General features: G+C 44.1%; 1 protein-coding gene across 4 annotated transcripts in view; it reads left to right on the top strand.

Annotated features, from left to right (window-relative positions):
* arhgap29a (Rho GTPase activating protein 29a) overlaps positions 1–19,925 on the top strand; it is a 68,459-nt gene that overhangs the window by 21,733 nt on the left and 26,801 nt on the right. For 2 of the 4 annotated variants that reach the window (XM_042299006.1, XM_042299005.1), the window contains exons 3-6: positions 11,907–12,050; positions 18,382–18,478; positions 18,841–18,913; positions 19,294–19,354. In XM_042299006.1, the coding sequence (XP_042154940.1) occupies positions 11,907–12,050; positions 18,382–18,478; positions 18,841–18,913; positions 19,294–19,354 (375 nt within the window). Of the gene's footprint in view, positions 1–11,906; positions 12,051–16,344; positions 16,891–17,046; positions 17,247–18,381; positions 18,479–18,840; positions 18,914–19,293; positions 19,355–19,925 lie in introns of those variants that run through there. The other 2 variants (XM_042299007.1, XM_042299008.1) reach the window with 2 other exon arrangements.

The following is a 19,925-nucleotide window of genomic DNA, read 5'->3' as shown; positions in this document are numbered from 1 at the left end:
TTTGGTAATTTTCTTGTTGGGAGGGGCGGGGCACAATACACAAATTCATATAATTTAATTGCTCGCATCCACCCGTGGGCTGCCACTCAAACAGAATATATCTTTCTTTGAAGTACACAAATACAAAGCATTGATCCCCATGATCATACCACAGAGCAAAAAGTAATAATACATGTGATATTTAAAGGATGGAAAAAGAGAAGAAGTGAGCCTCCAATACCAACCTCCCACCCCATTCCCCCAACCCCACTCATCCAACATGTCTCCATCCAAACATGTTTTCCACCCCTTCGCACTCCCCTTACTTGTCAGTCCCCCCATCTCCACATACCAACCCTTCCCCATGGGCCTGAAAACCAAAAAAGGTTTAAAAAAAGATGAAATCAATCAATCAGTCAATCAAATGTATTTATAAAGCCCTTTTTACATCAGCCGATGTCACATGGTGCTATACAGTAACCCAGCCTAAAACCCCAAACAGCAAGCAATGCAGATGTACAGTAGAAGCACGGTGGCTAGGAAAAACTCCCTAGAAAGACCAAAACCTAGGAAAAAACCTAGAAAGGAACCAGGCTCTGAGGGGCGGCCACTCCTTTTCTGGCTGTGCCAGGTTAAGATTATAACAGTACATGGCCAAGATGTTCAAATGTTCATAAATGACCAGCATGGTCAAATAATAATAATCCAGTAGTTGTCGAGGGTGCAGCAAGTCAGCACATCAGGAGTAAATGTCAGTTGGCTTTTCATAGCCGATCATTAAGAGTATCTCTACAACTCCTGCTGTCTCTAGAGAGTTGAAACAGCAGGTCTGGGACAGGTAGCATGTCCGGTGAACAGTTCAGGATTCCATAGCCGCAGGCAGAACAGTTGAAACTGGAGCAGCAGCACGGCCAGGTGGACTGGGGACAGCAAGGAGTCATCATGCCAGGTAGTCCTGAGGCATGGTCCTAGGGCTCAGGACCTCAGAGAGAGAGAAAGAAAGAGAGAATTAGAGAGAGCATACTGGATAAGACAGGAGAAGTACTCCAGATATAACAAACTGACCCTAGCCCCCCGACACATAAACTACTGCAGCATAAATACTGGAGGCTGAGACAGGAGGGGTCAGGAGACACTGTGGCCCCATCCGATGATACCTCCGGACAGGGCCCAACAGGAAGGATATAACCCCACCCACTTTGCCAAAGCACAGCCCCCACACCACTAGAGGGATATCTTCAACCACCAACTTACCATCCTGAGTCAAGTCTGAGTATAGCCCACAAAGATCTCCGCCACGGCACAACCCAAGGGGGGGCGCCAACCCAGACAGGAGGATCACATCAGTGACTCAACCCACTCAAGTAACGCACCCCTCCTAGGGACGGTATGAAAGAGAACCAGTAAGCCAGTGACTCAGCCCCTGTAATAGGGTTAGAGGCAGAGAATCCCAGTGGAAAGAGAGGAACCGGCCAGGCAGAGACAGCAAGGGCGGTTCGTTGCTCCAGAGCCTTTCCGTTCACCTTCACACTCCTGGGCCAGACTACACTCAATCATATGACCTACTGAAGAGATGAGTCTTCAGTAAAGACTTAAAGGTTGAGACCGAGTCTGCGTCTCTCACATGGGTAGGCAGACCATTCCATAAAAATGGAGCTCTATAGGAGAAAGCCCTGCCTCCAGCTGTTTGCTTAGAAATTCTAGGGACAATTAGGAGGCCTGCGTCTTGTGACCGTAGCGTACGTGTAGGTATGTACGGCAGGACCAAATCAGAGAGATTTGGAAAGTAGGTACATATACTGAATATACAGTGCCTTGCGAAAGTATTCGGCCCCCTTGAACTTTGCGACCTTTTGCCACATTTCAGGCTTCAAACATAAAGATATAAAACTGTATTTTTTTGTGAAGAATCAACAACAAGTGGGACACAATCATGAAGTAGAACGACATTTATTGGATATTTCAAACTTTTTTAACAAATCAAAAACTGAAAAATTGGGCGTGCAAAATTATTCAGCCCCCTTAAGTTAATACTTTGTAGCGCCACCTTTTGCTGCGATTACAGCTGTAAGTCGCTTGGGGTATGTCTCTATCAGTTTTGCACATCGAGAGACTGAAACATTTTTCCCATTCCTCCTTGCAAAACAGCTCGAGCTCAGTGAGGTTGGATGGAGAGCATTTGTGAACAGCAGTTTTCAGTTCTTTCCACAGATTCTCGATTGGATTCAGGTCTGGACTTTGACTTGGCCATTCGAACACCTGGATATGTTTATTTTTGAATCATTCCATTGTAGATTTTGCTTTATGTTTTGGATCATTGTCTTGTTGGAAGACAAATCTCCGTCCCAGTCTCAGGTCTTTTGCAGGCTCCATCAGGTTTTCTTCCAGAATGGTCCTGTATTTGGCTCCATCCATCTTCCCATCAATTTTAACCATCTTCCCTGTCCCTGCTGAAGAAAAGCAGGCCCAAACCATGATGCTGCCACCACCATGTTTGACAGTGGGGATGGTGTGTTCAGGGTGATGAGCTGTGTTGCTTTTACGCCAAACATAACGTTTTGCATTGTTGCCAAAAAGTTCAATTTTGGTTTCATCTGACCAGAGCACCTTCTTCCACATGTTTGGTGTCTCCCAGGTGGCTTGTGGCAAACTTTAAATGACACTTTTTATGGATATCTTTAAGAAATGGCTTTCTTCTTGCCACTCTTCCATAAAGGCCAGATTTGTGCAATATACGACTGATTGTTGTCCTATGGACAGAGTCTCCCACCTCAGCTGTAGATCTCTGCAGTTCATCCAGAGTGATCATGGGCCTCTTGGCTGCATCTCTGATCAGTCTTCTCTTTGTATGAGCTGAAAGTTTAGAGGGACGGCCAGGTCTTGGTAGATTTGCAGTGGTCTGATACTCCTTCCATTTCAATATTATCGCTTGCACAGTGCTCCTTGTGATGTTTAAAGCTTGGGAAATCTTTTTGTATCCAAATCCGGCTTTAAACTTCTTCATAACAGTATCTCGGACCTGCCTGGTGTGTTCCTTGTTCTTCATGATGCTCTCTGCGCTTTTAACGGACCTCTGAGACTATCACAGTGCAGGTGCATTTATACGGAGACTTGATTACACACAGGTGGATTGTATTTATCATCATTAGTCATTTAGGTCAACATTGGATCATTCAGAGATCCTCACTGAACTTCTGGAGAGAGTTTGCTGCACTGAAAGTAAAGGGGCTGAATAATTTTGCACGCCCAATTTTTCAGTTTTTGATCTGTTAAAAAAGTTTGAAATATCCAATAAATGTTGTTCCACTTCATGATTGTGTCCCACTTGTTGTTGATTCTTCACAAAAAAATACAGTTTTATATCTTTATGTTTGAAGCCTGAAATGTGGCAAAAGGTCGCAAAGTTCAAGGGGGCTGAATACTTTCGCAAGGCACTGTATATGCATTACCAGTCAAAAGTTTGGACACACCTACTCATTCAAGGGTTTTTCTTTATTTTGTTTACTATTTTCTACATTGTATAATAATAGTGAGGACATCACAACTATGAAATAACACATATGGAATCATGTAATACTAGTAACCAAAAACGTGATAACCAAATCAAAATATATGTTAGATTTTACATTCCTCTAAGTAACCATCCTTTGCCTTGATAACAGCTTTGCACACTCTTTGCATTCTCTCAACCAGCTTCACCTGGAATGCTTTTCCAACAGTCTTGAAGGAGTTCCCATATATGCTGAACACTTGTTGTCTGCTTTTCCTTCACCCTGTGGAACAACTCATCCCTAACCACCTCAATTGGGTTGAGTGTACCTTGAATTCTAAATAAATCACAGACAGTGTCACCAGCAAAGCACCCCCACACCATCACACCTCCTCCTCCATGCTTCACGGTGGGAACCACACATGCAGAGATCATCCGTTCACCTATTCTGCCTCTCACAAAGACACAGCAGTTGGAACCAAAAATCTCATCAGACCAAAGGACACATTTCCACTAATGTCTAATGTCTAATGTCCATTGCCCGTGTTTCTTGGTCCAAGCAAGTCTCTTCTTATTATTGGTGTCCTTTAGTATTGGTTTCATTGCAGCAATTCAACCATGAAAGCCTGATTCACGCAGTCCCATCTGAACAGTTGATGTTGAGATGTGTCTGTTACTTGAACTCTGTGAAGCATTTATTTGGGCTGCAATTTCTGAGGCTGATAATGAACTTATCCTCTGCAGCAGTGGTAACTATGGGTCTTCCTTTCCTGTGGCGGTCCTCATGAGTTTCATCATAGCGCTTGATGGTTTCTGCGAATGCACTTGAAGAAACTTTCAAAGTTCTTGAAATATTCCAGATTGCCTGACCTTCATGTCATAAAGTAATGATGGACTGTCATTTCTCTTTGTTTATTTGAGCTGTTCTTGCCATAATATGGACTTGGTCTTTTACCAAATAGGGCTATCTTTTGTGTACCAAACCTACCTTGTCACAACGCAACTGATTGGCTCAAACACATCAAAAGAAGGAAAGAAATTCCACAAATTAACTTTTAGCAAGGCACACCTGTTAATTGGTATGCATTCCAGGTGACTACTTCATGAAGCTGGTTGAGAGAATGCCAAGAGTGTACAAAGCTGTCATCAAGGAAAAGGGTGGCTACTAAGATTTCAAATATAAAATATATTTTGATTTGTTAACCTTTTTTTGGTTACTACATGATTCCATGTGTTGTTTCATAGTTTTGATGTCTTCACTATATTCTACAATGTAGAAAATAGTAAAAATATAGAAAAACCCTTGAATGAGTATGTGTCCAAACTTTTTACTGTACTGTATATACAGTATATCCTTTTTTTGTATGGTTGTGCTTTATAGATTGTTTATGTGTTTGTGTTGGGCTTCAGCTTAGATTATTCTTTACAGAGTCAAATGTGTTCTCCAGGCCTCAATTGTTCCTTGACTAGCGCCATTCATTCTCACTGTCAATAATTCTAATGTTATAACTGTATCCACTGGCAAATTGGGAAAGAGTGAGGTGATTGCAGTGCTGCCTGCCTGCAGTAATCGTTTCTGATTTTTTGACAGATTCAAGGAGCTATCATCATTAAGTAATATAGTAGATGCAAAGGATTGAGTATTTACATTCTTGCACTTTGTAACTTTGTAACTGTGTCCCAGAAGCATTTAACTGCTGGGCATTTCCTCGTCATGTGAGGGAATGTGCCTTCCTAATTTAGGAGACACAATGACCAGTTGAGAGTTGGGGACAATTTCATCGTAAAACGTTTCCTTGGTGTTAAATACGGTCTCTAAACTAACTTTTAAGTATATAAATTGATGGTTTGGATTTTCGCAATGCTAATGTCATATTTTGGAATTATTCCGTTGTTTTGATTGCGCCAGGCAAGCTCAGTTAAGTGCAGATAATTAACAAATACTATTTGAAACCAGGATTTGTCTGCCTCACACTACTCTGGCCGCTGGACTGGTCCACCTGCTGGGGTGCCTCTTATAAAAGGCTTACAGTGTCTGTTAAAAGTTAAGCAGGCCTGTTATTTTCTGCCCTTTAAAGTTTGGACACAATAGTTGATTTTGTTTATTAGGAGGAGCCTGCCTGTTAGTTAACGTTCACAGAGTTACTGCCGTGGAACGTCCTACACAGCGAGCCTTGGCTTTTATATCACCATGAGTTTTAGCAGCTTTTGGCAATGAGCTCAGCTACACTTCGGTGTAGGTCTAACATATAACGTTTAGCAGACATTTTATAATGTAAGTGTAAAATATGTTGTTGTTTTTTTCTGTGAGAATCACTCGAAAGTATTGGGATGACGCCATCTTGAAAAATGGAGATGATAAGTCAAGCATCGATCAGTCCTCTAAAGCTCTCAAGTCCTACTGTCAGTAGACTATAACTGATTACGGTAATGCACTTCTTTGACAACCTTCCTACCTAAGCCCTCCTACATAAGCTCTCCTACCAAAGCCATCCTACCAAAGCCCTAGCTGATTATTTGAGGGGGGAAGTCACAAGAATGTCCAGCTGTAGGTTGACTCAATGGGCCACACTGAGATTGGTCGTGTGATTGACGTTAGTCATGGCTAACACGGGGTGTCCAGACCCAGCACCGTATTTAGCCCAGCTAGTGCTAACTATCCCAAAGCTATGTTAGCCTATGAGCTCCTTGTGTTTAATCGGGCCCCCTCTGAACCCAGTTGTGACATGTTTAGTGATTTCACACTTGCTTTGTACCGTGAAGCCCCCTCTGTCTTCTCAAATGTTTTTAAGCATAAATAATACGTTGCTCCCATGATTTTCATCATGCATGACTGAACATATCTAGAGTCACAGGAAAAGGAATTTTGCCAAGTCATATCGGATGGATCCAACCATTAGAGGCCATTGACAGTTACAGTAGGTGTTACAAGAGAGGATCATGACATGATGACATTCGTGCTAAGGATCATGAAAATCTGTTTGTTTTTTGTTGCTGATAATATTTCCTTCTGTCACTCCATGAACAAATAGTATTTTTTCGAAAGCATTAAGGCATCATATTTTTTTCCAGACACATACTTCCTATATTGTATTTACTTCACCACCATGGCCTTTTAAAAAAAATTTTTGGGGCCTTTTACCTCCCTTATTTCACCTCATTTGCTCACATTGTATATAGACTTGTTTTTCTACCGTATTATTGACTGTATGTTTGTTTTACTCCATGTGTGTTGTTGTATGTGTCGAACTGCTTTGCTTTATCTTGGCTTTATCTTGGCCAGGTCGCAATTGTAAATGAGAACTTGTTCTCAACTTGCCTACCTGGTTAAATAAAAGTGAAATAAAAATAAATGTTAAAAATGAATAAGAGAGTGGGACATTTTAACATATCAAATTAGATATTTTTTATTCTTTCAAAAGACAAGGGTGTCCCTGGTCTATGAGAAGTTACTATTTCAGTTGCGTCACCATTATATTGAGGAATCTGTTATGTGGAGCCTAGTGCATGGTAGATCCATACATAGGATCACTCAGGCCTTTTGAGCGACATGACCTCTGTTGGCGAAAGAAATGCCTATTTGAATGCCTAACTCATTAGATAGCTGCCTATAGAGTCGGAGGGGCTTTGAATGTTTTCGTATTGAGGTGTCATCTCGATGGTGAATGATCCAACAATGTTTTTATTATGGATCCCCCCCTCACCCCTTGCGCTCGCCCCACTTCCTAACAAGAGACACAGCCAGGCTGGAATGCAGTGGTTTCCATGACGCTAATGAAGTAAAAATGTGGCGATGTGGTTCTGGCAAGCCCTCTCCTTTCGCTCCCTTGGCCTCTTCATTGGAATGGGAGACTGATCCCTATAGCTTCTATTCCCAACAGAGCGTTCCCGGGAATGTCTCTCTCTGTTCTCCCATAACCTGGCTAAGCTTGGATGTGGGTTTAAAGGGGCATGTTTGGGACAAAACCCAGGGGAGGGTACCACCACCGACCAAACAACCTGGCTTCCTCCCGCCGACCCTCCCTCCTTACCCCAGCACCCCTCCTCCTCCTCTCCCTCTTTCCTCCTGTGAAAAGTGAAAAGCCTGGCGTTGTGATTTATTGTTCCAAAAAATGCTTCATGTGGCAGGCAGGCCCTCAAGCAGACAGGCCCCACTGTTTGCAAATGGCCTCTGAGACAAAAGGAAAGCTTTTCCCACTCAAACAGACTCTTCTCAGCAAACTGATGGTTTTCCTGCATTGTGAAAAAAATGCTCTTTCCTGGCAGCTAGCATACTATTAATTTGTTTTTCCTTTGACCAAATCTCATAATTGTTTTGCTCTAAAACTTTTGCACAGTAAGTAAAACAAAGCGACTCTTCCAGTTCCCAGTACTCTGAGTGAGGGTTGTTTTCATGGTGAAACTGTCCCTCTCATCCATTGTGAAATAAGTCTCCCAGGCCTGTGGCTGCAACAGACAGGGGTCTACACCCGCTATGCTGGGGAGAAGTGTGGATAGCTGGAGGTCCCTGCCAGGGCTTGGGGTCCCTGGTGGGAACAGGGTTCTGTCCCATTGTGCTCCTCTCTAACAGGGAGGAACAGGGTTAAACCACCAGCCGCTGTACATCATCCTGTGTCCTGCTTGGGCCAGTGGACTAAACACAATGTCCTTCTAGTAGCTCCACACAGGATGGCCTGGACGTAAAGACCAAGCAACAGCCATTATGAGGCGCCCGCCATCCTGCACCTGCAGAAGGAAGAGCCTCTGTCTCATGGGGCATTCAGGCTTTTTAATCTGCACCACCTCCAGACCTTGGAGGATTCTGTTACTCTGTGTCTATGTGAATGGGCCATAATGTACTGTATGTGTTGACAGACGGTTCAGGCCATTGTGTGGGCATTGTCATTCAAAGTGTATTGTCTTTAAATAGGGGTCTAATCTAACCCCTTGCCAATAAAGACCTGGAGGTTTGGGGCGGCTGGCAACCCTGACCCACCCAATGATGTACAGTATATAAACCCCTGATTGCTGATGCTATTTATTGGCAAATGAGAGGCTTTGAAGCCACTGGTTAGCCATATTGGCACTTCCCCAGAAGAAGCAGTCCTTCAAAGGAATGTTAAATGTATTAAATGAAATGTATTTAAGTGTTGTGTTGTTGTAGTGGGGACAGTAACATTTAAAAAAAAATTGACTTTAAGGAAAAAAAAAAATTTTTTTGGGTGGTACATTTAGTACATATCGTATCATTTAAAAGTATGCATTAAGGTGTGTGTGATATAATAAACGTGGCAATTTCAAAGACGCAGACATTGTTGAATGCATTTATATAGCTTCCAAAATCTTTCACAATGGTAGTTCAGTCAGTCATTTAGTATATATATAAATCATTGGACACACCTGATCATTGTGTGCTGGCTGGGTTTTCAGTCTTTTCCAATCTAATGGGTGAGGACCCAATCACACGCAAGCTTGGGAAAGACGGTACTGCAGGTCTGTGAAGCAAAATAACACAGACAGAAAGAGAGAGAAATAGAGAGGAGACAAAAAAGTGATAGAGTGGGAGAGAGAGAGAGAGAGAGAGAGAGAGAGAGAGACAGACAGACAGGGAGCCTGTGGTGAGCAGCTGCACTCCTGAATGTGCTCCTTCGAGGGGAACACCCCAACAGAGTAGGAGGTTGGGATTTTATGAATCACTCAGCTACATCCTTTTTGCATTACATTCTTGTTTCATTATGATCTTGTCCCAACATACCCACATCAGACCAAATAGTCTTTATTAAACCTGTAGACACACAGAACAACATCTTAATCTCCATAGACAGAGATAAAGTAGGCCTGTTTAGGAAGTACCCCCACCTTACATCCACTCCCTAATGCAGTTACAGCCTGCTGGATAATGGGGCTCAGTGTTGTGCATTATGGGGGCCAGAGGCACACTGCGAGGCTCTTCCTCGCAGGAGCCAGGCTCAAACATATATTTTATTGAATCTTTATTTAACAAGGCAAGTCAGTTAAGAACAAATTCGTATTTACAATGACGGTTAACCCCAGCCAAACCCTAATCCGGAAGACACTGGGCCAATTGTGCGCCGTCCTATGGGATTCCCAATCACGGCCGGGTTGTGATACAGCCTGGAAACGAACCAGGGTCTGTAGTGACAGCTCTAGTACTGAGATGCAGTGTCTTAGGCCTCTGTGCCACTCGGGAGCCCAAAACATGGCAGAAGCCAGGCTGAAACATGGCAGAAGCCAGGCTGATACATGGCAAGAACCAGGCTGTAGCATGGCAGAAGCCAGGCTGATACATGGCAAGAACCAGGCTGAAGCATGGCAGAAGCCAGGCTGAAATATGGCAGGGCTGAAACAGCAGAAGCCAGGCTGAAACATGGCAGGGCTGAAACATAGCAGGAGCCAGGCTGAAACATGGCAGAAGCCAGGCTGAAACAAAATTAAGAGAAAGCACCAGGTTCTCCAGACACAGGAAGTAGCTGTAGTTTGACATCCAAAGAAGATGGATGGAGACGGTTGCCATGAAACTAGGTATGGTTACCATGGAGCTGGGGAAGACTCCAGACATCCTGTAGAGAGACTGTTGGCAGAGCAGAGATGCTGCCGGGAGTTTTACAATATACAATCAGTTGGTTTTGTAGAATCTGTTGAATCTGTTACCGTTGAGCCAATGAAGGGTTCTGTTCTCTCTCTTATTTGGTCTGATGTTTATTGACATCATCCAATAAAGAACATTGATCTAGGGTTGGTTCACTTGTTGTTTTGACTTAATAATGAGGTCACTTGTTGGGCTAGTGGATGTTGTTGACTTGTGACTGGTAGTCCTTATAAAGTTGTCACTTCATGCTGTTAGATGTAGCTAGTGGTTGTTACAGTAACTTGTTCCCTGTGGTTCTATTATGAAGCAGTCGCTTGTTGACATTTACTGTTGGTCCATATGAAGCAGTCCGACAGTCACCTACTGGTCAGCTGGCTGTATTTCCTGGTTGGAGGACAGCTGGCATTGTCATGGCGATGGCAGCCACATCCACCCAGAAACATTAGTTCCACCGCCGGCCCTTTTTGTCCCGCTCCAAAAAAAGAGGGGGAATGAATAAAAGAAAAAAGGGGAGACGGCTAAAGTCTCCCTGATCCCCTTTTCCATACGCGGGGTAATCCAGGGGCGACCGTCAGCACAAATGTGGCTTTGACAGGCCTGCGAGTGTGTGTGTGTGTGTTTTGACTCTGACCCTCTCTGTGGCTCTCAGTTTCACTGGGCTCTGGGAAAAACAGTCCTCGGTGGATACTGTGAGGCTGTGTCAGTGGTGGCACTGCCACACTCACTCGCCTGCGGTGGTGGATCACAGATTCAAGGGAGTCGTAAAAGCATCTGGAGACTGTTAGATTAGTCCTTTCTGTCCTCCCATTCAGCTGCTTTCTGATGAGCTCACCCTCTAACTATGTGGTGTATACATTAACAGGCTGGTTGAATACCAAAGTGCTCCTGATGTTACCATCTGTAGAGCCAGGCAGCACTGTAGTTACTGAAGCATTAGTAATGGTCTGTTTTATTATGGATGTGTCAACACTACAGATAAATACTACACTAACTACAGGAAGACCACTACAGGTCATGTTTAGTTATGCATTAGTTATCAGGTAGTCACATTTACTGTCACACCTGAGTCTGCTAAGGCCTCTTTCTCTCAATGGTTAACACCTAGTGTTAGACCCACATGTCTGACTAATGTGAATTAACACCGAGGTGGAATTGCTTGACTGGTGTCTCCTCTTTATATTGAAATGTGTAACTCAGAAGTCCTTATCATACGTTGTAAACACTTAACTGTACACTAAGTGTACAAAACATTAAGAACACCTGCTTTCTCCATGATAGACTGACCAGGTGAATCCAGGTGAAAGCTATGATCCCTTATTGATTGAACCTGTTAAATCCACTTTAATCAGTGTATTTTTAAGCCTTGAGACAATTGATACATGGATTGTGTATGTGTGCCATTCACAGGGTGACTGAAGATTGAAGACCAAAGATTGAAGTGCATTTGAACAGGATATGGTAGTAGGTGCCAGGCACACCAATTTGTGTCAAGAAAGGCAATGCTGCTGGGTTTCTCATGCCAAACAGATGCCCATGCGCATCAAGAATGGTCCAACACCCAAAGGACATCCAGCCAACTTGACACAACCGTGGGAAGCATCGGAGTCAACATGGGCCAGCGTCCCTGTGGAACGCTTTCGACACCTTGTAGAGTCCATGCCCCGACGAATTGTGTGGGACTCACTTACATGTTGAAGAGATGGTTCTCTTTACAGTTGTGTCTTTGTGTCTTTTCCCTCCAGATAAAATGTGCCTTATACAGTATATGAATATGAACAAACACTGTAGACATTGTGTTACTGAGATGGTTCTCTAACAGTCTTGTCTTTGTGTCTGTTTGTCCTCCAGAGCACCAGGACTGTCTTCACCAGGTAGTCCATGAGCGTCTGGGGGAGCTGCTGCGCGTGTTGAAGGCCGTCATCAGCAAACACCAGACCCTCAACTCTGTGGACATCCTCAGTGCTGCAGGCACCGTCATCGCACAGGTCAAAGGTGAGCAGCACTCCCTAGAGCATAGAGACATGTCTCAAACACACCCCGACTCTCTGTCTCTCTGTCTCCTTCTCTCCCTGCCACCCTGTTGCCCTGACAAATTTTCTTCCTGCCTCCCTGTCTTCCTGCCTCCTTGTCTCCCTGCCTCCCTGTCTCCCTGCCAGCCTGTCTCCCTGATTCCTTGTCTTCCTGTCTCTCTGCCTCCCTGTCTCCCTGCCTCCCTGTCTCGCTGACTTCTTGTCTCCCTGCCTCCTTGTCTTCCTGTCTCCCTGCCTCCTTGTCTTCCTGTCTCCCTGCCTCCTTGTCTTCCTGCCTCCCTGACTCCTTGCCTCCCTGTCTCCCGCCCTAATGGCTCACAGTCCTTGCCTCCCTACTGTACCTCCCCCGTACTGTACCTCCTCCAGGCCTCATTTGGCTGGATTAGGTCTGGAAGAAGGTTTGTGCTTAAGCATTACAGGGCCAGCATGTTTGTCTGTTTAGCAAAACTAGAAGATGTATTTGCAGCAAACCTTTGAAGATGAATTCACTCTAAATATCAGAACTTCGCTCAAATAACACACACAGTATGTATTCAAACCCCTGACTGAAAAATACAGACCATGTATTATTTGAATGTTTAAATTTGAATTCCTATTGAATCCAGTGGTAGGAGGGAGAGGAGTGTGTTTGACTCAAAGACTGAAGTCTTTGTGCTTTGTGTTGCTGTCCTGAGGGAATAGGGCTCAGGAATCCCATTTATCTCCTCTCCTCGAGATTATGATCAGCCATGGAGGGCAATTCTTCACTTGGCCCGCGCACAAGAATCTCTGAGTGGAGTATACCTCTGCTCAATTGGAATTGCATAGCAGCCTGGCCCTGGTTTGACAGCATACTTTTGGCAATGCTCTATGTTAACGAAGTACGGTGACACACTGACCTGGAACAAAAGCTGGGGAGGTGTTTGTGTGTGTGGTAGTGATGTAAATACCTATCCTTCCTTCCTCTCTAAATGCATTCTACCAAATGAATAAAAAGTGATTGAACCAAAGTCGATTCCAAGTATTGGCTTACACTATGGTATGCAGCCTGGGTGCATTTCAAGCAGAACTGAAGGAAGCTATTGTATGGCGGCTTGGACAGAGACAGAGACAGAGTGAGCGTTAGTGCTGGCTGCTGTCGATCTGCATGCTCTACTGTGACAGTTGGAAAGACTTCACATAGAGTCTGCTGTGGCTAGCTAGCCAATAGTCATGTGATGCTACTAATGGCTAATCTGGTTTCAAGGCTGTGGGGCTTTCTCTTGGGAGCAGTTTAATATTAACAGTGCTTTGTGTATATAGGAACAGAACAGCAGTATCACTGCTGAATCAAAATGCCATGTGCTTAAGGTACAAGCCCCAGTACACTCCCAATAAACTAACCTGTTGTTCCTTCATTCTTAATTCCATACCTCACCCTAATAACATTTCTCACCACTAGAGGGCCAGAATATGTGTCCTCTGTACTAGACCCTCACACAATAAGGCTCAACAGGCTATACACATACTCATTGGCATCCTTCCTTCTTTGTCAACATTAGTCACTTCACACACACTCACACACACAGACCTGGCCTGGTCCCCAGGTAATATGAGACTGAAGTAATCAATTCAGGTAGATTCAAATAAGAGAAAGTGGAATATTCAGGCAAATAAGAGAAAGTGGAATACCCTGTGCCTAGGGGGAGATAACAGGGGTCTGTATCTCTCTGTCTGTCAGTGTGTGTGTGTGTGTGTGTGTGTGTGTGTGTGTGTGTGTGTGTGTGTGTGTGTGTGTGTGTGTGTGTGTGTGTGTGTGTGTGTGTGTGTGTGTGTGTGGTGTGGGTGGGTGGTGGGTGCGTAGGTGCGTAGGTGGGTGTGTGTGTGTTTGTGTGTATGTCTCTGCCCGCCCATACTGGCTCAGTGGATCAGGAACAGGCCCCATTCGCTCATGCCTGGCCTAATTCATGCTCTCATAGTGGGGCTATGACTTTCACAACACTGGTCTCTGTCCAGGGAGAGGAGACACACACCAGGAGGAAAGAGAGAGGGAGAGAAAAGGGTATCTATCTATCTCAAGATAAGCAAGATATCCTACACATAGTCTTACAAAGATCTTTATACAATGAGCAAATTAAAATACTTTTTCTGTAGGTGGTGTATCACCCAATTAGCTAATCCAAGGTATCTGAGAAGGACACCAAAATGATATGTGATGAACACCATGACACCTGTCATTTCCTGAATGAAGAGATGTGGTTGTTTCCCCTCCCTACATTGGTACAGTGTATGGTTGCAAAGTTCCAGTAACTTTCCCAAAATGTAGGATCCCAGAATCAAGAATCCCAGAATGCCTCGCCTGGTTCACCAACTACTTCTCAGACAGAGTTCAGTGTGTCAAATCGGAAGGCCTGTTGTCCGGACCTCTGGCAGTTTCTATGGGGGTGCCACAGGGTTCAATTCTCAGGCCGACTCTTTTCTCTGTATACATCAATGATGTCGCTTTTGCTGCTGGTGATTCTCTGATCCACCTCTACGCAGACGACACCATTCTGTATACCTCTGGCCCTTCTTTAGACACTGTGTTAACTAACCTTCAGATGAGCTTCAATGCCATACAACTCTCCTTCCGTGCCCCCCAACTGCTCTTAAATGCAAGTGAAACTAAATGCATGCTCTTCAACCGATCGCTACCAGCACCTGCCCGCCCGTCCAGCATCACTACTCTGGACGGTTCTGACTTAGCATATGTGGACATCTACAAATATCTAGGTGTCTGGTTAGACTTTAAACTCTCCTTCCAGACTCACATTAAGTATCTCCAATCCAAAATTAAATCTAGAAACGGCTTCCTTTTTCGCAACAAAGCCTCCTTCACTCATGCTGCCAAACATACCCTCGCAAAACTGACTATCCTACTAATCCTTGACTTCGGCGATGTCATTTACAAAATAGCCTCCAACACTCTACTCAGCAAACTGGATGCAGTCTATCACAGTGTCATCCGTTTTGTCACCAAAGCCTCATATACTACCCACCACTGCGACCTGTACACTCTCGTTGGCTGGCCCTTGCTTCATATTCGTCACCAAACCCACTGGCTCCAGGTTATCTATAAGTCTTTGCTAGGTAAAGCCCCGCCTTATCTCAGCTCACTGGTCACCATAGCAGCACCCACCCGTAGCACACGCTCCAGCAGGTATATTTATTTCACTGGTCACGCCCAAAGCCAATTCCTCCTTTGGCCTCCTTTCCTTCCAGTTCTCTGCTGCCAATGACTGGAACAAATTGCAAAAATCACCGAAGCTGGAGAATCATATCTCCCTCACTAACTTTAAGTACCAGCTGTCAGAGCAGCTCACAGATCACTGCACCTGTACATAGCCCATCTGTAAATAGCCCATCCAACTACCTCATCCCCATACTGTTATTATTATTTTTTGCTCCTTTGCACTCCAGTATCTCTACTTGCACATTCATCTTCTGCACATATATCACTCCAGTGATTAAATGCTAAATTGTAATTATTTCGCCACTGTGGCCTATTTATTTCCTTACCTCCCTTATCTTACCTCATTTGCACACACTGTATATAGACTTTTTTTCCTATTGTATTTTTGACTGTATGTTTGTTTATTCCATGTGTAACTCTGTGTTGTTGTTTGTGTCGCACTGCTTTGCTTTATCTTGGCCAGGTCGCAGTTGTAAATAGCCTACCTGGTAAATAGCCTACCTGTAAATAGCCTACCTGGTTAAATAAAGGTGGAGAAAAAAATGGGAAAAAGAGGGTACAAACAGGAAAACCGGAACCCTCCAACCAGGATGTCTGGAAAACTGGGTCCTTTGGGGATGTTGCTGGAATTTTTCAACCATTACTCAGTCACATTATGCATGTGGGTCATTGAGGCATCAACATTACCATGATGGCCCCTATGGCCCGATGGCCCCCAATGACCTAAAGGCACCGTGGCCTGATGGCACCATGGCCCCCAATGGCCTTCCTCCTATGTCCTGGCTAAGTCATGTATGTTTGCTTCCATCGATATCTGTTTTGTCAGCAGGCTTCCCCCTGCAGTAGGCTCAGAGGTGGAATTTATTAGTGTTCGTTCAGGAGTCAGTCATGTGCTTTCCCAGTGAAAACAATGCCGTTTTTGCCTGATGATGTAACATCCACGTTTGGACTGTGGTTGGCCGGAGCGAGTGCTGGCATTGTGTTCTAGTGAGCTTCAGGATGTCCTGTGTTGCGGGGAGGGGAGGAGGGGGTAGGAGAGGACGTAAAGGCCAGAGAGACGCAGCGATAGCGTTCTAGGCAGAGGTAGCTAGCTAGCTAGCTGCGTTCACAGACAGACTCTCCCGGGACCCAAACTACCTTGCACCACTAACTCTGCTGTCCCGTGTGAAAGGGTTCTACCTCTCATAAGAGCTTCTGGAACTTATGGAATTGGCTTGAACCCTGTACTGGAGACATTCCCTGGAAAGAAATGCCTTATTAGGTGACACAAATGGAGATAAAGGAAGAGACTTGTGCGGCCATTTCCCCTGTGGCAGTTGGAGAAAGCTTTAGTGCATTAAAAGGGCTGTAGATCAGCTTGACCACTAGAGGCAGATCCCCCTTTGGAACCACTGAACCACGAAGGACCTACTGAGTAAGGAGTGGCTCTACGGTCAAGGAGTGGTTGTACCATACAGCCAGGAAGACCAACAGAGAAGAGAGAAAAGTCCTTGAGAGCAGCTTGGGTAGAAGGAGTTTGGTGCTACAACAACCGCCCGACTGCGGACCACATCATACACACAGACTGAATGCTAAAAAGGGTTCAGCCTCTGGAGGGCAAGCCTGGTCGTGGGTAAGTGGTGGCTGGCATGTGTGTGTGTGTGTTTTACGGTAAAGTTCCTCTTGTTCTATAGAGACAGGAAGCCTGCACTGTAAGAGCATAGAGAGCTGCTGGTCTCTCTCTCTCTCTCTCTCTTTGAGTCTCCTAGTTCCTTTGTCGCTTGCTTACCTATTTCCTGTATGACGAAGAGGATTCTAGAATGGAAACTGTTTGTGGTTCTTGTACTGCTAAGTGTTGTTTGAACTGTTTGGAACTAAGTCTCCATGGGGCTCAACTAACTAGAGAACCTTCAACCTGGACAACCGATCGTTTAATTAGAGCATTCTAATTTATCTCATGTAAAAGAAGACAACTCAAAGAACTTTCTGGTAAGAAGAAGAAAAAGTGCTTTCTGCAATCCTTTTTCCTTCAACCATTCTCTTGATCTCCTGCTCCCCTCCTGATCTCCAGACATCTCTATTGTTAGGCGGAGAGAACATCGACACTAGGGGAATGGCCTCAGGGAATGGCGTCACTGGTCCTTCGACCCAAATGGTACCCTATTCTCCTATAGTGCACTACTTTTTACCAGGGTCCACAGGGATCTACCATACTGCTCTGGTCCAAAGTAGTGCAATATATAGTGAATAGGGTGCCATTTCAGATGTGGCTTGGGCTGCTGAGGCTGCCTGTTGAGCTCCTATTCTGGTTTATTTTCTCTCCTCCCGAGTGAGACAGGAAGTTTATTGTGGAAACTGATTATAGACCTATTTACATTGGTGTTTTTCCCTTCTCTTCTCACTTTGTTTAGACTTAAGGCAGGAAACAGTGTGTCTTTTCAGATTACAATTCAAATCAGTACTGTTTCAGTCAAAACTCTGCTTTTTCTGTCAAATCTCTACTGTTTCAGTCAAATCTCTACGGTTTCAGTAAAATCTCAAATCTCTGCTGTTTTAGTCAAATCTCAAATATCTGCTGTTTCAGTCAAATCTCTGCTGTTTCAGTCAAATCTCTACTGTTTCAGTCAAATCTCAAATATCTACTGTTTCAGTCAAATCTCAAATCTCTGCTGTTTCAGTCAAATCTCTGCTGTATCAGTCAAATATCTACTGTTTCAGTCAAATCTCTACTGTTTCAGTCAAATCTCTACTGTTTCAGTCAAATTTCTACTTTTTCAGTCAAATCTCTACTGTTTCAGTCAAATCTCTACTGTTTTAGTGAGATTTCTTCTTTTTCAGTCAAATCTCTACTGTTTTAGTCCTTTCAGGCCTAACTATTCTGATTAAGTGTTTTGGGGATATATGGTGATAGAGACGGACTATTTCACAACACTCATCACTACCTCATGTTATGTAGGCTCTCAACCTGTATAGCAACATATTCGGATAATGATTAGTCTCATGTTCATGTAGGTTATATGTTTTGACATTACAGTGCATCTTGTCTTCAGTTCTGAATAGGTATAGGTTGTCCCAGTTATTTGTTTTCACAGTGTAGCCTAACTTGCTTCATCCGTTTTGACAGGTGTTAACTTCAAGGAGGTGAACGAGGAGAACAAGCAGAAGCTTTTCGGAGAGATATACACTTCCATCGACACATTGGCATTCACCTTTGGCAATGTGTAAGTACAACGTTGTAATAGCGATTGCAATAACTAGCTCTGTTTTTCTGACTCTTTATGGTGACACAAACAAACTATATTTAAATAGGTATAGGGTATCCTTGTCTTACATCTCTAGATAATGTAATATTCTCAACCTTCAGTCTGTGTTTCCTTGCATAATGGCTGCTTGTGTTGTTGACTCTTAAAGTGTTGCCAACACTTCAGGGGAAGTTGCCCACACAACCACCGATCTAGGATGAGATTTGCCCTACCCCAATCCATACACTTACCATTGTTCTAAACACAACACATCTGACCCCAGACCAGTGCCTAGGGGTTATTTCCATGCCTTTCATTGTTGTTGTGTGTTCCTCTTTCAGAGTGTCTGACTTCCTTATGGGAGATGTAGAGAATGGATCAGCGTTGGGGCTGCCCCTGACTCGGAGAAGCAGGGTAAGACAAACACACAAAGATACATACACAACTGTCTGTCTGGACATTATGTATGTATTTACAGTAAACACAGGTGATTGACTGTCTAAAGATACCCAGGATGGAGAGGTCAAAGGGTGTGGTGCTCTCAGGAAACAACAACATAACACTGTATGATGGGGCTGAGAGATTGTTTCCTGTTTGAAGTGGAGGGTACTCCTGAAATATCTTCTAGTGATTAATCACAGCATGACAGGGTGTTGATGTAGTTTGTAGCTTTTAGCGATAACACAAAGGGAAATTAAAATGCTCACTAGCCATGGTCATTCTGTAATGTCATGTACCATCCGGTTCCTTACTCATCACTGTGGAACCGTTCTGTCTATCTGTCTCATTCCCAGTCGTTTGAGAACCTTTCCGTGGAATCTGCAGTATCTGGTCCAGAGAAAGATGATCCGTCAGGTAACATGCACAACAACCACCATGACAACCTTACTACTCCATCCACTTAACAACTGATAGCACTTCTCAATTTACGATGTACTCTATGACAGCTTGGCTTGGCTCTCCCTTATAAAAACATTACATATTGACATAAACCAGCCCTGTCTTTGTGGATTTTTGAATGAAAAATAATAACAATAAATTACATTTCTATAGTGCTTTTCATAGAACCTCAAAGCACTTCAAGAGCAAGAAAACAAACAAGCAATATACCATGACAGGTCAACCAATAGAGGCCAAGTCTTTGAAAGCTGCATCCTGGATGGAAAGGGTCAGTTTATGGCTTGAGCGAAGGGAGCTGGTCAGAGGATGGTAGATGTTGGGGATGGATTCTGCTGATGATCTAGTAGAGGACAAGTCTGGAAACCAGCCTTATAGTCTTATAGCTACAGAACTTCTCCTCTTCCTCTCTGTGTAGAACCCACTTGGGGGATTCCTCAGCAGCTGTGGGCTCCAGAAAGTTAACCACGCAAAGTTCAGAATAGTAGCCAGTCGTCCTCATTACGAGCCCTCTTTCTCAGCACAGCTG

This window comes from Oncorhynchus tshawytscha, linkage group LG16 (genome assembly GCF_018296145.1).
Source record: "Oncorhynchus tshawytscha isolate Ot180627B linkage group LG16, Otsh_v2.0, whole genome shotgun sequence".
NCBI classification, from domain to species: domain Eukaryota; kingdom Metazoa; phylum Chordata; class Actinopteri; order Salmoniformes; family Salmonidae; genus Oncorhynchus; species Oncorhynchus tshawytscha.
This window is presented reverse-complemented; position numbering and strand designations above follow the sequence as displayed.